This window comes from Channa argus, chromosome 15 (assembly GCF_033026475.1).
Source record: "Channa argus isolate prfri chromosome 15, Channa argus male v1.0, whole genome shotgun sequence".
In the NCBI taxonomy this organism is placed as follows: domain Eukaryota; kingdom Metazoa; phylum Chordata; class Actinopteri; order Anabantiformes; family Channidae; genus Channa; species Channa argus.
The window spans coordinates 12,998,796-13,014,834 of NC_090211.1; the positions used below are offsets into that span (position 1 = coordinate 12,998,796).

Below are 16,039 nucleotides of genomic sequence, written 5' to 3' on the forward strand. Positions count from 1 at the left end.
AAAAAACATGATTTTCTGTTAATGTGTTTTTTTAGTAAGGAAGTAGGAGCCTTCATGAATGAAGACACGTGACCAAACACGATGACGTCTGGCTTCTATACAAGAGAAAGGAATCAACAAGGGGAGCACGAGCTGACGTTTGGTAACGCTCCTGTCAGTGAAACTGAAATTCAGCTGTGCCTCCTATGTGTGCTAGTCCGCATGTTGTCGTAAGAGGAGCGCCTTGACAGCTGCAACCTCAGAGAGCGTCGTTTTAAGTCAGGTGGGGTGTGTAAACCAAGCGGAGTCGGTGGTGTTATGCTGAGTGTGCATGCCTTCGCTGGTAAGCTGAACGATGCTAGCTGTGTGGTTTAGCATACTTAGCTGCTTACACTTGTGGTCTATGCTAAAACTGGTTTTCAAACTAAGAGTGTCCGCTGTACTCAAGCGACTAACACGCATTCCCACACAAGCGGGAGTTTTACTTTGAAAACACGTACCGGAAGTTGTGTAGTCGGTGTGAAGCGACAATGATCGGGTCCTACTATGCTGAGATGGCAGCTAATCTTTTGTACACACTCATGAGCTGCGACTAAAACGTGTCATTCAAGATTTGGGATTTCTTGTGGCGCGGCGTGCAGCTGGTTCGCGCTCGCGACCTGCGATTCCCCCCAGCTGTGGAATTGCTCGCGGTGCTCCGTGTTGCTGCTCTTATAGTAGGAACGCAGAGCACGGGGATTTCCTCGCTTGCTTGTTTTGTAGGCGGGGAGTTGTTTGCCACTTTCACAAGCAGGCGTCGGGAGGTTGGAGACCGGAGTCGTAGAATGTCAAAACTGCCCGACTGGGCTGCTTTTGTCAAACAGTTTGCGGAGACGTCTCATGTCCACTGTATCCAAGCGATTCTCGGTGCTTTGTCAACTCATGCGCTTCTTGCTGTTCAAACCTGCTGCTTCATCACCCCGTTGTGAAAAGGAGCAAGAGCAAGCCGAGGCAGCGGTTTAGCGAGATCAGGTTGGTTGCAGTGTTTTCTCGTGTCACATCTGTCAGAGATGAATGTGATTAAGTCGGGAGGCATGTGTTTTTGGCCAGATGGAAATGCATGCATGCATGGATTTTAATCTTTCAGGAAACGCATCCAAACCATCGTTCCGTATTGAATTGGTTAACCTGAAGTGACAATTCATTTAACCACCGGTTAAATTGTAACAATAGCAGCGCCAAACCAAATCCCGCTGTCCTTGGCTTTAATAGTACAACCAGGCAGTTAACCATAATATTGTTTTAGTATCAGATCCAACAAACAAGCAGCGGTATTTTTATCATGCTGAATCATCACAATGATGTATTTAGACGTTCTCAGAACCCACCCCGAAACATGGCACCACCGGACAAAGGTCTGCTCGGTGGACAAGGGTCGATGTTTATCATCAAGCCGCCGTTATTAAGGAGATGAGTCGAAATGGTGCTGATCTGCCGTGCAAGTCAGTCAACAAGCTTTGAGCATCAAGTGTTGACCATCATGCATTTATCAATAGCCTCGTCTATATTCAGCTGAGAATGTGCCTTTTATTGGAGTGCTGTCATGATGTATGTCAACAAACAAGATGTTAGTACATTTAGACTAAGTGCTTAGGTTTCAGCTGCGATGTCAAATTCATTTTTTTTTTTTTTTAAATTGCACGGTAAGCAATATATTATGCCTGTGTTGTAATGGAGGCCTGCGCTGAGTGGCTGTTTTAAATTGGGTCATGTGTATATGGGATGTATATGAAGTTAAAAATACTTAAATTACGTAGTATTTCGTAGTGTATGTGATATGTTGCAAATGACTTCTATTTTTTGTTATGAACAGTACACATAATACTACAGAGAGCCAGTCGTATCATGACATTATTCAATGTGGTGTTGTACTTCTATTCTGTAGCTTTTTTTCTTTATTTGTTTGTTTTTTTTTGTTTTTTATATTTGTTGTTTTTTTTTTTGACTAGACAGATGCTCTTGTTTTCCTGTGTGTGACATGATGAAATTTGCTGCCTATTAGAGTGCACGCCTATTGAGGGCAGGTAATGAATTATCCATGGAGAATCTCTGTGCAATTTGAAAAGTCACCTTGGAAACTGTTGAGCATATAGGCAGGGCTAAACGGAGAGAAGTTGCCCATTCTTGCTCAGATATCCAACTTATTTCATCATCTCTGTTCATGCAAGCAGGGCATTGAAGTGTGTTTAGCAGACAGGCCAGCCCTACATCACAAGCTCGGATTTGCAATAAAGCGTAATGCCCATCTCTGCCTTTCTCTGCAGGTAACAAGAACAGATGAGGGCACATATCAGAGTCCAATGGGGTTGGCAGTGGTGTGTGGATGGAGGCAGGGAGTGGTGAGATCAGCTTTGAGATTTATCACCTCTTGCGTTGAGGTAGCAAAGATAAAATAAAGCTGGATACCACAGAGGTGAATCGAGTGCACAACTCATACTCAGTGGCGTGGTTTAAAATGGGCAGCCGATGGAGGGCGGAAAAGGATATGTGAGGTTGATGAAACACGAGGCAAGACTTTACAAAGCACATAGTACACTCAGGCCACCAACACCTCTGTTTTGCCAAAACAGCTGTGCCATGGGAGTAGTTACACCTATTCAGGACAATTTATAGCTGCCGGAAAGGAACACAAATGTGGGATTTGTCCACAAAAGTGCTGCTTAAGCTGCATGGGGAAATGGGAATGCCTGGAAGGAAGGGAGAAAAGGATCAATATAGTTTTTTTGCAATAGGGAGGGAATGTTGGTGATGAAACCTCTTGCAAGTGTAGTGCGGATTATGATTGCTTAGCATTGCGATATGCCCGCGCCACTTCTCAAAGTAATACTTTTATCCAGACAGGGTAGTAAGTGTCTTTGATGAATTTCTTTTTGGTGCTTCAGTTAGACTTGGCATGTTCATTACTGCCCTCTAAGTGCTTATACTAAAGATTAACCAATATTGGACAGAACATGGTCAGCGTAAACATTGAGCCGTTCACTCGCTGCTCTTTTACATGTTACCTACTTTTGTCTTGTGATGAATTGACATTAAAAACAAGGAATTTAACTGTGCCCACGTTTGTGTTAGAAGTTAACTCAAAATGAAACTAATGAATCATGTGGGGAAGAAATTGTTTGTTTCCTTGTAAAACGAAATGTACTGTTCTCCTGATATTCTGATGTGTTGTGTGCTAGATATGTATACAATTTGCTGAGGAAATGTAAAGATGGACTTTCATAAGGTAAGCGGTGCTAAGCACATTGGAAAGAAACATATCAGAACCTTTTGTAAAAGGTTGTGGGTTTCCCAATTGAATATATGACATGTTTGTAGTCTCTCTTGTTAAATGCAGGAGGAGCAGGTAACAGTAAAAATGGCAGATTAAAAATGAGTAAACCTGCTCCTGGGCAGTCTTGATTCTATTATTTATTTAAGTTTGTACTGTACAAATAGTAAGCAGGGTTTGGTTTAGTTTGTTGTTTAGTTTATGGGCTGACATTTTCCACTGTGAATGGACAGACTGGCCCATGTGAGTCTCAAATCTGGATCCTTACTGTGAGGAACAAAAAATTTAAAAAACTCCCAAATAAAAAGGTGTTTTCAGCTGGTTTTCCCCACTTAGATCATCTTTGTTGTGTGTGTGTGTGATTAGGAAAGCATTTCAATCTTAAATTCAGGTCTAAAATTAAGGAGGAACTGAGATGAGTGTCACATTGATTAACTCAGATCCATGTGGTCTGCTATACTTAAGTCTCGGTACTGAACACATGATTATTAATTCTGACTGTATTATGGTATGACGTAATTGTGTGGGGGTTTTGTGGACAATCACACTGAGGATGAGGGTCCATCAAATATCCTGTATGCAGACATCATCAATCACTTGCCATAATTTGAACTGAGTGGTGGCAGTATTATTATTAGAAATTAGCATCTTTGTTACTTTCCGGTAATAACTCCGCTAATGCTCAGAGCCCTCCACAGGAAAAATAAGATGAGAAATTTGTTACATCTTTTTTTTCTTTTGTTTGGTGATGCTACTGAGCTCAGTTTGTTTGATGACCTTTTCACACAGAGCTGTTTCAGTTGAAGATAATTCACTTCAAAACACATACGTGCTGTGGTACAAATTATATGTGTGTATCATTAACTTTACATTGGATTAAAATGTGCTGAATTGCACTATGTTGGCCTTTTTGTTGTTGCTAAGGCTGTGTTTTAGCTGTTCATTGACATATGCATTTAGTATGTATGCAACCAGTGGTATGAGGCTCCTGGCTGTTTTGCCACTGTGTGGGCTGCCTGCAACCTTTATTTCCTCTGCCAGTGCAAGGCTGGAGTATCGAGCTATTCTCTTCCTGTTTAATCAAATCCTCCAGGCAGATACTCTAAGAGGCCAATGAGAGTTCCCTTCTCCTTTCTTACTACCTATACTAACATACCCATGTGTAAACAGTAACTATCAAGCTTGGAAATACATTTTGTACGTATTGAAACATTGGTTAATGCAAATCAGCCTAACTCAAGTCTCTTTAAATAAGCCTCACATTATCAGTGACTTCGGAAAGCAGAAAATCTCTTGAGGGCAGTGATTCATGTTTTCACTTTAAACCACATGAACTGGATGCATATTTCAGACATAAATGTGCCACATGCTCTTCTGTGTGACATAATCTACTTTCTTTTATATGGCAGTTTTGTTTTTGGAAGGCATCACAAGGCATCCTTTATTTGTGTATTTTCACCTTGTGACAAATAATGTTCATGTATTTATATTTAAAGATATTATTAATTTTAGTTTGACTTTTACCAATTTAGCTCGTATGTATGTATGTATTTATTTATTTATTTATTTTCTTATCCCGTCTGCTCTGGGTAGCCACAGTGGATCACACTGTCCGCATATTGATTTGGCACAGGTTTTACGCTGGATTCCCTCCCCAGTTTTGCCGAGCTTGGGAGCAGCGCTAAGATGTGCACTGGCTTGTCCAGCCTCAGTGGCTGAGGTCGGCACTTTTGGGGTTCAGTATTTTCCCTAGGTACGCTCCAACGTGTGACATCTTCATTTAAGGCAACCCTAGCCGCTTTAAATGTAGATGCCACCATTATAATTGTTCATCATTCATATTAAGTCTACTGGTGCAATGTAAATTAAGGCATCAAAATAATAATGTTACACTCCAATTTTAAACAGGTCAATTCTAGACTCTATTTAATCTTTCAATTAAATATTAGTTTATATATTATATGTGTTGTTTATCCTGGTCCTCGTTAAAATGCAGCCCGTCGTAAAATTTAAAAACACTGAGGCAGCCAAAATTACCAGTCCACTTTTATATACAGCTAATCTTGTGCAGCAATACATTTTTAATTTTACTAACTTACCATGTTTTTTTTTTTGTTTGTTTTTTAAACAGTAGGTCTTAATTTAATTTCAGTCTTCATTTACTTTTCAAATTGTCATATGGGAAAAGGGCACTTCTGCAGGAAGGTGCCAAATCTTTTGATAAAACATCAATCCCAAATTTAGTTTCAAAATTTTGTTGATTTAAAATAAGTTGATTATTTATTATTATTATTATTATTACTATTATTATTATTAAATTTTGTTTGTATACAGCGTCTGTCTTTTCAAACTAACGACAACATCTGCAGACCAGGACAATATAATGTACAGACTGTTACTAACAGCTGTTTAACCCTCCTAATTATAGGCATGCTTGCTACTTTAATATTGCTCTAAGCCGCCACTGGTCAAAGTATTTTCTTAGTATTTCCTCTCTACTACAAGCGTATCATATTCCCCTCTGAAAGGCGCTGAATGATTTCCCCTCTCCCTCTTTTTGTCACTCTTATTTCACGCTCTGAATACTTAGTAGTTAATAGCTTCCCTCCCCTATTCCCATCCTACCTTTCTCTCACACTGTTGTCTCAATACGTAAGTTTACACCAGTCTTCCAGTAACTCTTCCAGAACTATCAGAGGAGACTGATTTTTAATTTGCAGTTAAATGGCGCCCAACACATGCAACTTGGTTGATAATTGACTTCACTCAGCTGTAGGGAGGAATGATTAGATCTGAATATCTAGGCGATCTTTTCAACTCTGAATTAGAAGGGAGGGAGTAAAGTTGTCTCTTATCAGGCATGAAGAGAGGAGAATGGCTATTTATGGCATACAGAGTGAAAATGTTGGTTGGGCATCTCAAACCTGAAAGAGCAAGTGGATAGGACAACAAATAGGCAAGTAGAAATTAACAAGACAAAGCACAATAATAAAATGCTGATAGTTCTCTTTTTTTTTTTTTTTTTTTTTTTTCAACCACTTACCTCGTCATGTACTTTTCAGTATCTTTGTGGTTATCATCATTCTATTTCCTGTGGAAAGTCCATGATAATGGAGTGAGAGGCTAGAAGTCTCATACATTATTGATTGGGGAAACTGAATAGGTGATCATACTGTCTTCACATCCAGCTCTTTTCTTTTGTGTTGTGTTAATCATCTAAGATGTGTAGGTTTTTCAAAGACAGAGAGTTGAAAGCACGGCCAAAAATACCCAATACAGTTTTGTTTTGTCTTTTTTGTGGCTGTTCAGACCGGCTTTGCGAGTCTGGACTGGACATTGCAGAAGAAAGAATTTTAAACTAGGGCTATAAGCAATACGAGCCGCATTGTTTCTTTTCTTTTCTTTTGGAGTGTATTGCATTGTTTGGTGTGAGATGATATTCAGCTGTTAGTTTCCCAGAACTGAGTTGCCATTGTTGGATGCTGCCTCTGCCTTCCTGAAAACAGTCTTTCATCAGCATGCACCTCCACTGTCTAGTTTTATTCACTTCATTAGCAAGCTGCCAGTGCCAAGTGCTCGGACGCTTCTTTGAAAGAATTGATCAAGACAGCTTAAATGTATAAGTGCTTGTGCGTTTTTTGTCTCTGTGTGGACACGTGCGTGTGATTACTTAACATTTTTTTTTTATGTCATTTATTCAGGGCAGGTTCACTGCTTCAGTTTTGCAGCAATGCTTTAATCACATTCCCTTCTGGAGCATTCTGAATTAAGGTCCTTGCTCAAGATTTTGTGTGGGGGTGCAGTTGAACCAGCAACCTTTCAGTCACAAGCTCACTTCTCTAAACACTGCCCTACATGATAATCAATGCACTGTTAAATCAGTAAAGCCTACGTCCTGTTATTTCTCCCCAGCCGTGTTTAGTATTCAGAGAGCAGGCACTGTCGTAATCTGGATTCTGAGACAGGTTGCTGGGGTTTTTGTTTGCTCTTATGGCCCTGATAATCTTGTTACACTGCTGTCAAGTGGAGCTGGCTCTCCCTGCTGCAGCCCTGAACCACCATGCGTGCCACCTCCAGCACCAGAAATCTACCCCCCTCACAACCCCCACCAGCCCACCGCCATTTTGAGAGCGCAGTTGATGGAAGAGCCTTGGATGTATCCTTGAAGAATCACCTCCTGAGCATCTTTATTCGGCCTCCCACCCCCACCCCTGTCTCCGACCCCCACCTTAGGCAGTGAATGACAGTGATAAATATTCATCAGGGGATGCAGTGCATGGTTGCTGTAGCCCCCATTCCAACTTAACAAAGGGTCCCCTAGCTAATGGTGTCCATCCTTTGCAATCCCCTGGAGAGATCCTGTGGACAGGATGAGATCATTAAACCATGACACAGGCTCAAGGCCGGACCTATCATGTCACATCAGCATTTATCCAACTGGAGTTTTTTTCCCCCCCTTGAGTCTCAACCTAAGCCGACCCCACCTTTGTGCGGTGGCCTCTATAGATTTAGATGAACACAGACAGCTTTTGAAGGTTGGCTGGGTTGCTCTCATCGTGTTAGTTCAACTTCACAACTTCCTAATTGGCACCTTGATTTTGGTCCTTGCTGAGATCAGTATTTTCTCTCAACCTGTTCTCAAGCTCCTCTAAATGTGTCTAGCATGCATTTTTCACAAGGCCCTCTATTTCTTTTTTCTCTCTCTCTCTCTCTTTCATCCTTTTACTTCCTCCCCTCTCTTTCTGTCCTTTTCTTTCTCTCTCTGTCCCTCGCATCATCCTCTCCTTCCCTTTCTTTGGGTAACCACACTCAGCATTTTCTATTTCCTGTGGGTGTGATGTCTCTCCTCCACAAGCAATCAGCTCTGATTTGTCAGCGTTCTTCCAGGCGATTCATAAAAATTCAGCAAGTACCTACAAAAGACGTCTGTGTCCCTGCGGTGGCTTCCTACCTCCCCTGCCCCTGTGCTCCAAGCTGCTGCTTTCACCTCCTCCTCTTTTTGCTAGACGTACACAAAAACCTGGAATCCTTCATAGGAGGTAATGCATTGGAAAACATTGGTCTCTATTGGTGTCATTGATTTTGGTTATCGGCAAATGCAAGTGCATTCAGTTGTGATCACATCAGTGCAGGCACAGTGAAATTTCCCTGTCATTGTTTGTGGAAAATTATAGGTGTGTTTTTCTTTTCTTTGACTCTGTTTTTGTGTTAGCATGCCTCTTTGTGTCTGTGAGGTATGACATGCCTGGTAGTGGAAAGGAGCAGCTGTGCATTGGACCTTGTCTGTGTTGTGCTGCCATGCCCTGTCATTGGTAGCCGTCTGTTGGCAGCAGCCTGTGCTGGAGGGTTACAGCCTGGGCACAATCCTTCCACAGTGTCATATGGTGAGCTTTCAGCATATCAAGCCATTCCTACTACATTACCCTGCACAGCTGTGTGACAGAATACGCCTCCTCAACCTGGACAATGTGCCATCTCTCTGCATTTTCAAGATTCCAACTGCTTTTGAACAATGTTGGGTCTAAGCTGCTGAGGAGAAAATGATAGGCTTAATATGAAATTTGGAAGATGCTGCCTTTTTCTGCTCACATCCCAGTAGCTATTAGTGGAGTACTTTCCTTTCTATTTTTCCATTATCTGTGCATCATCAGGCAGATCATTATCCCATTATGTTTTGCATCTGTGGTCCAAATGCTTACTGGAAATTAGTCACTCGAAAGGCTGGTGAAAGGTAGGTGTTACTATCACTCAGCTATTCATAGCCAGCCCAACAGGGATGAAAGTATCACATTTAAAAAGTCCTCTGCAGAACTTGAAAGGCTTTTCATATGGGCATCTGCAGCACAAACATTGCTGTTTTATGAGGAGCCAGAGGACTTTTTGAAGGGAAAACATCAAGAATGCAAGTCACAATCTGACCTCATGTTATGTCCCCAGCCTGTGTGATAGTGTCGTATTCAGGTCATTTTTAACAAGCGTCTGTCTCTCCCTGTTTGGCTCAGGTGACCAGTCCACCTGTAGCACCCTTTGTTGCCATGGAAATATTCTGGCCATCTTAGTGCACTTCAGAGCTCCGACTCATCTGTTTTCTTTCCTTCCCTCACTGAGCTTCTCTGCACACATACTTGATGACTAGTTCAGTGGGCATGAAGGCTATAAACACATGCACACACTAACAGTAAATCTTTTTATTTTGTTTGTTTGTTTGTTTCGCATTAATTTGTTTCATGCTTTGATGCTGAAAAGTTGTAAGAGTCCACATGCATTTGTTTATATGTACATACGGCTGGGCTGTGTAAATCAGCTTACTGAGGCAATGTGCTGGCTGGGCTGACTGGTGGGTGCCCGTGTTGCTGACACGGCATTAACTGTATGTAGTGTAAAGCACCCAGGGCCACAACTGTGTGTATGTGTGTGTGTGCATGTGTGCATGCTCACATGGTGGAAGGCACCCAGCCTTCTGTCTGTCTCAACACCAGCAGGTTTCAGTAGAGTTCTCGCCTGCACAGCTTGTCTTGGTGTTCCCTCAGTATGGATGTGACAGAATAAACTGCAGTGCAGCCCTGTTATTCTGGACGGTCGCTGAGGCTCTGCAGTGGTTACAGCATATCCCTTTTTATTGATTCATTGGATTAAAGTTGCTCACAGGCCAAATGTAGACAGGTGTGACTGTCTAGACTGGATAGCTCACACAGTAGATGAAAGCCCACCCAGTGTCCCCATGTGAGCCAGGGTTGTATGTACAGCAGTCAGACTATCCTCAGCTGATTCTGGCTGCACTTAATGGAAGCAACGTATCTTAGGTTTTGATTTCCAAGACATTCTAGATTGCTGCCAGCCAGATGTCCCTCCCCCCCTTATTGTGACTCGCTATGCTGCTGTCGGAATGTATAGCAGGACTCAAATGAGAGCTTTTTTCAGCACTTCCCATTGAATTGTCGTACTAAACCTGACCTGTCAAATGTCACAAAGTTATTTCTACAGTCTGACAGGTGCAGTAATACTCTGAGTACCTCTCGCAGAACAGTGCATCACTTAGAAGGAGCTCTGAAGTCCTTGACCCACTTTATGTCTCTTTGTATTTGAGGACTTTGGTGAATTTTCTGGCAAAGAAGCAAGACAAAGTTCATCCAGCATTTCTTTTTTCTTGTATAGTGAAATACTGATGTATTACAGCATTACTGTAATACTTGTGACTTTTCTTATCCACAGACCAACCAGCAGTACAGGTGGACGCGGCTCTCGTGGAATGACTACCACAAACAAGGGAAACAAGGCCTTGAAGGTAAAAAGCTTTCCTGAAACAGTGTGTGTGTTTGTGTGTCCATGTGATTTTATAAATGTTTTTAATATTTTAACTTAACGACACTACCTAATCATCATTTGCAGGTGAAGCGGGAGCCGGGGGAAAATGGCACCAGCCTGACAGATGACGAGCTGGTGTCAATGTCAGTGCGGGAGTTAAACCAGCATCTACGAGGGCTGTCGAAGGAGGAAATCCTGCAGTTGAAGCAACGGCGGCGTACCCTGAAGAACCGGGGCTACGCTGCCAGCTGCCGGGTGAAGCGTGTCACCCAGAAAGAGGAGTTGGAGAAGCAAAAAGCTCAATTGCAGCAGGAAGTGGACAAGCTGGCCACAGAGAATGCCAGCATGAAGGTGGAGCTGGACGCTCTCCGTTCAAAGTACGAGGCCCTTCAGAGCTTTGCCAGGACTGTGGCCCGAAACCCTGTCACTTCAGCTCGGGGGCCTATGGCCTCTGTCATAGGGCCCCTCATTCCTGGCAAAGTAGCTGCCACCAGCGTCATCACCATCGTCAAATCCAAAACGGAGGCTAGGTCATAGTAGCAGAAAAGGAAGGAAGAAGATCTACACGACTAAACTAGTCAGTGCATTGTAACATGACACAGGATTGTCTGTGTAAGTTCTCAGTTTTAGCCCTTGTCACTAACACTAACAAAATGTTTCCCAAATTCACTTGCAAAGTATGACTCATCTCATCAGTCTGTGCTTGTCAACAGACATGTTATACTTTAGGGTGACACAATAACAATAACCTAAAATTCTAAAATTAAGAATATCACGGCTATGAAAAAAAAAAAAAAAGAAGCCTCAAACCGTTTCATTTAAAAAGTGAACTAATTTAATACAGCTACTAGACAGTTACTTCATGCCTATCCTCCAACAAACTGAAGACAGCTCGAACGTACATCACTCAAACCCCCTTTGCTTGTTACATGCACTGACTTAAAATAGGATTACAAACTCTTGGTGTGGATGCTACAGAGGTCTTCAAAACAACCTGACTAATCCAAAACCAGTAAATTAGTCTAATTTGTTATTTGTTGGTCGTCTGTAAAAAAAAAATAAGCTTGTTCTAATGCTCCCAAATCTAGCATTGATTTCTGTTTATGCATCTGTGACAGGCTTTAATGAACTTGTCATTATCAATATGACTGGTAGATGCAATAATATATGTATGCACTGAAAATACAAAGAGGTCTTGCATATTTATGGTGAAGTGGAAACGTTAAAAATGATCAGCAGTTCTTTAGCAGTTCAGCAATGATATTGTTCCAGAGCTGGGTGCCATTCCAATATGACAAGATTCTTCTACAATATCTGAAAACCTGAATGTTATTACAGTAATATCCTCGGACTTTGTGGGGACAGTGAAATCCACAAACATTTTGAAACATAATTTTTGCTCTTAGAAAAACTATGTTCAAGTTTTTTTCTTTAATAGATCTAAAATGCATTTTTTGTAATTGTTGACAGGGCCGTCAGATATTTCCAAAAGAAAATCTTTACATAAGCTTTACTGTTTTGAATTGTTAAGGTGTAGAAAATTTTGTCTAATGTTGAGTTTTTGGTTTTTATTACTAGGTAGATTACCTTCCATTGTTTATAGAAATACAGAAAAAGAAAACCTTTAAAAAAAAAAAAAAAAAAAAAAATCCTGTGACATCTTTTTTGCAATTGTACCAAAAGTGGCTTACTATTGAAGTCTGATAGCTTTTTCTAGTGACTAGGCGCGTACTGTGGGGTAGCGCGTGATGTGACGTGTAAGTGACAAGTTGGCAGTGTCGTTCACTGTATAGATGTCAATGCTGTGCTATTTAAAACAAATCTGTAGAGCTAAAATAGGTGGTGTAAACAAGGTCAATTGTCTTTGTGCGTATTGGCATCTGTGATCTCCTCCGCTTCCTCGGTGTTAGTTACAAGTCATATTGTCATTAAGAGTTTACCACATTGAGCCATGTAAGACAGAATTGGGTGAAATGACATTAGCAAACATTATTATTTTACCTAAAGCTAAAAGTGATGCTGTCATTACAGAATCAATGAAGCTTGCACCTGGTGGTTGATGCCCTCTGAAAGCACCTTCTGTAACCTGAAAGTAAGTTACCTTAATAAAGGGAGGATCTTATTATCATATTCATCTCAGTTACTTATTTGGACTGTGTAACTAGTAACCCCTCAAATTTAGCTTTTGACAAATTGTGCAGGTAACAGAACAGTTTACATGGGCAAATATTTTTTCTCTAACTCTTAAGAAAAAATTGCATAATAAACTATAAAGGTTAACCCCCAAATGGTGCGGCATCACTAGTATAGATTTACCCACTGGTCTTCAGATTGTCGGGTGAAAAGCGGTAGGATCTGGCTAAAGGTTTGTATGCACTAAGCTCCTGCTTGTTTTGCTCAGGACAAAACAGGTCACTCTAAAAATGAACAAACCGTTCTAAATGAGAAGCAGGGAGGCATGGATGGCAGCTCTGTTCATTTTTCTTCCCCTTGTTTTATAATAAGCATGTCATAAAGGGCTTCAATCCATACTCAGATAGAGACACAGCACGACCATGTAGAATTACAATCAACAACAGCTGCCAGCAGTGCTCCTTTTTGTGCCAAGTGTCGCATCACTCTCCTGGTCCTCTAAAAGGAATTTAACAGTGAGGCAGTTTTACACCTCAAGGTGAAAGTAGTTGTGTAAAGACATTAAGAGAATGCACTTCATTCAGATCTCACTCTCCTGCTGGTCAGAACGTCTTGCGGTGTTGACGCCTCAGCAAAAATCCATGCCAGAGACCTGGGCACAGGTTATACTGTCTGTGCGCAAGTATACTATCCTCATTTTACACGCTTAGCTATCTACATTGACTGGTTAACTGTGGGAAAATATATATCTGATTCTTGACATAGCCCAGTATTGATGTTGGCGTCCTTATTGCTGTGGCAGTCTTGTGGAGTGAATCTTTTTCGTGTCAAGTGTCTTTAAGGTGTTCGAGTGGCACCGTCGAACAATCTCTCAATCTCCGCTAGGGATGACGACGCTCTTTCTCACACATACAGGTGTGTAGTGTGTAACTCCAGTAGATATTAATGACCATTGTGGAAAAAGTGACCCTTAATATGCAACTCAGTGGAAAGGTGTGTGTGAAAGAGTAGACATAAGAGTATTCAATATTGTCAAAGTGACTATGGTCTGTTATTTAGTCATTCTTGATGTTTTGTAGTTTTTTGTTTTTTGGTTGGTTTGGTTTTTTTTGTGTTTTTATGTTGCCCTCAGATTTTGCATCTCTGAATGGAAGTGCAGTTGGCCCTTGCTTTTGTTTGTTAACAATGTTAGAACAGTAAAAATGTACAGTTTTTCAAGCCTCACTCACTAATTATGTTGGTCTCAAATTAGCTAAATTGCAAGTTAATGAATTGGGCTTAAATATGTGACTGAACAATATTGCTGTCATACATACACTATGTTAGATTTTGTGCAGTGACTAAAATTTTTGCTACAACAGATTCTGTCATAAGGGCCACATGCAATATTATTTTTTTTGTTTGTTTCCTGTGGAGTGACTGTGCAAGTGAGCTTGTTTGTGTGATTGAAGTTCCTCTGCTGCTACACCAGTCATTGATGCTCGTCGTTTGCTGTAGCATCATCCACAGCATTTATCTCTTCTCACGATCTGTTAAGTGTGTATTTGAAATTGATCTTAACACTGTAATTTGTTCTGCAGATTTCATTTTTAATTGGTTATGGGGGGTTTGTTTGTTAGTTATTTTGGTTTGTTTTTTACAATTAACATATTAGAGAGGATAAATAACAGCAGTTGTGTGGCAGTTGAATTTAACAGCTGTCCAGACATTGACATTTTTTTTTTTTTCATGAAATTATGCTTTGTAAACAATTGACTGTGCAGGTTTTTTCCTCTTACTCCATGGAGTGGGTCTGTGTTTAGAAGGTATACAAATCTGACTAAAGTGAGTAATACAAAGTTAATAATCTGTTTTGTTATTTTTCTGTATGGGTTGTAATAAAATATTGCAGTAATTTGTATGAAAACAGACAATAGTTAATTGTAACTATTTATAAATTAAATTATTGTACTTTTTGCAATCTGTAGATAAGTACTATGTATTCATATATACAGTAACAACTGTGGATTTAAATGTGATTCTCTGAGGTGTCTAAGTTATTGATGTATATATTGTATGTTTGTTGATACAGCTTACTTTATTTTCTATAAGACCAATAAAATGTTTTGAAAATGATTCTGAAGCACTCCTGCTGGCTTTGGAGGCTTTTAAACACAATTGAAATTGGGTTTTGTCATATTCTGTGGCGTCATTGACCCATTTTGATACTTACAAAAATAAACTGGCGGGGAAGGCTTTTTGCCATCCAGGGTGGGTTTCAGAAGACAGCCATCATTTAGATGGCACGATTTCTTTTTCTGTGATCCAAAAAAAGCCATTGGGCGACCCACTTTGGCTAACCTCAGTGGACATATTTTTGGCCCGACACGAGTAAAACATTAGAGTCATGAAGGATGTCTAGGTGTGCTTGTCCTAGATTAGGAGGAGTAGTGAGTTAGTCATCTGTGCTCCCTGTGGGGCTCCTAAACCCCCTCTTTCTCAGTGCACCTCATCAAACATCACCTTCCGCAGCAGCATTTCATCCTCAGCACATTCATTCTCATGAGAGAACATGCAGAGACAAAGAGACAGATGGCTGAAGACAAGCTACATCTTACCACTCCATCCTGCAGGCCAAGTATAAACCCCAGTGCCTCGGCACCAATGTGGCGTGGCATTGTTTCTCCCTTCTCTTAAATGGAAGGAGGCTCCTACAGGTCTGTGTGACCTGTGCCTTAAAACAGACTCCTCTTCCTCCTAGGATGCCTGCCCCAGACAACCGGATGGCCTCTGAAGAGTTGATTAATTTGGTGGGTTGGGTTAAGGTGAGCGGGTGGGCAATCTAGGACAGCATTCTTCATCTTTACCCACTTCTGCAGCAGGTGCCTGCCCCAGTTCTCCGATCACAGCTTGTTTTACAATTAATGTTGCTCACGCTTATTTACCCACTCTATCCTGCCAAAACTGGTGTGGGGCTCCACTCTGCAAATGTCAACATGGCAGAGGACATAACTGTTTGTGAGAGATGTTACACTTTGCGAGAGGTGCATGTCTTCTTGTTCACATCTGCTGCTATTTAAAAAAACCAGAGTGATGCTGCAGAAGGGGGAATCTAAAATTCTTATCTTCAGATTAAACACCGTAATATTTCGGATGGTCACTGATATCCAGCAGTGAGAAAAGCACAATGTGCATTCCTGATCTGATGAAAAATGCCAGACAATATTACAGACATGAGTTCGTTCAATTCTGCTGCTTTTCAGGAGGTTAAGATGCACCTGCATGGCAAAAACGTGGGCCTGGGTTTCCCTCTGCTGGTGCTTTAGTGTAAAGACT

General features: G+C 41.1%; 1 protein-coding gene across 5 annotated transcripts; it reads left to right on the plus strand.

The window, feature by feature from the left end:
• The first annotated feature begins 81 nt into the window (after nt 1-81).
• Nucleotides 82-11,416, plus strand: LOC137099843 (transcription factor MafG). 5 transcript variants are annotated; one of them, XM_067477165.1, is made up of 4 exons: nt 6,345-8,325; nt 8,499-8,670; nt 10,499-10,571; nt 10,676-11,416. In XM_067477165.1, exons 3-4 carry the CDS (start codon nt 10,536-10,538, stop codon nt 11,126-11,128), a joined length of 489 nt encoding a protein of 162 aa, XP_067333266.1. In that variant the 5' UTR covers nt 6,345-8,325; nt 8,499-8,670; nt 10,499-10,535; the 3' UTR covers nt 11,129-11,416. The 5 variants fall into 5 exon arrangements, with proteins under 5 accessions (XP_067333263.1, XP_067333264.1, XP_067333262.1 ...); XM_067477162.1 differs by lacking the exons at nt 6,345-8,325; nt 8,499-8,670 and adding an exon at nt 82-322; XM_067477163.1 differs by lacking the exons at nt 6,345-8,325; nt 8,499-8,670 and adding an exon at nt 82-262.
• The last annotated feature ends 4,623 nt before the right edge of the window (nt 11,417-16,039 follow it).

What these genes read in the sequence shown, in the direction of transcription:
- LOC137099843 (XM_067477162.1), top strand. Translation starts at nt 10,536, where the DNA reads ATGACTACCACAAACAAGGGAAACAAGGCCTTGAAG. An exon ending in AGGGAAACAAGGCCTTGAAG is followed by an intron (nt 10,572 to 10,675) that starts GTAAAAAGCTTT and finishes CATCATTTGCAG; the next exon opens with GTGAAGCGGGAGCCGGGGGA.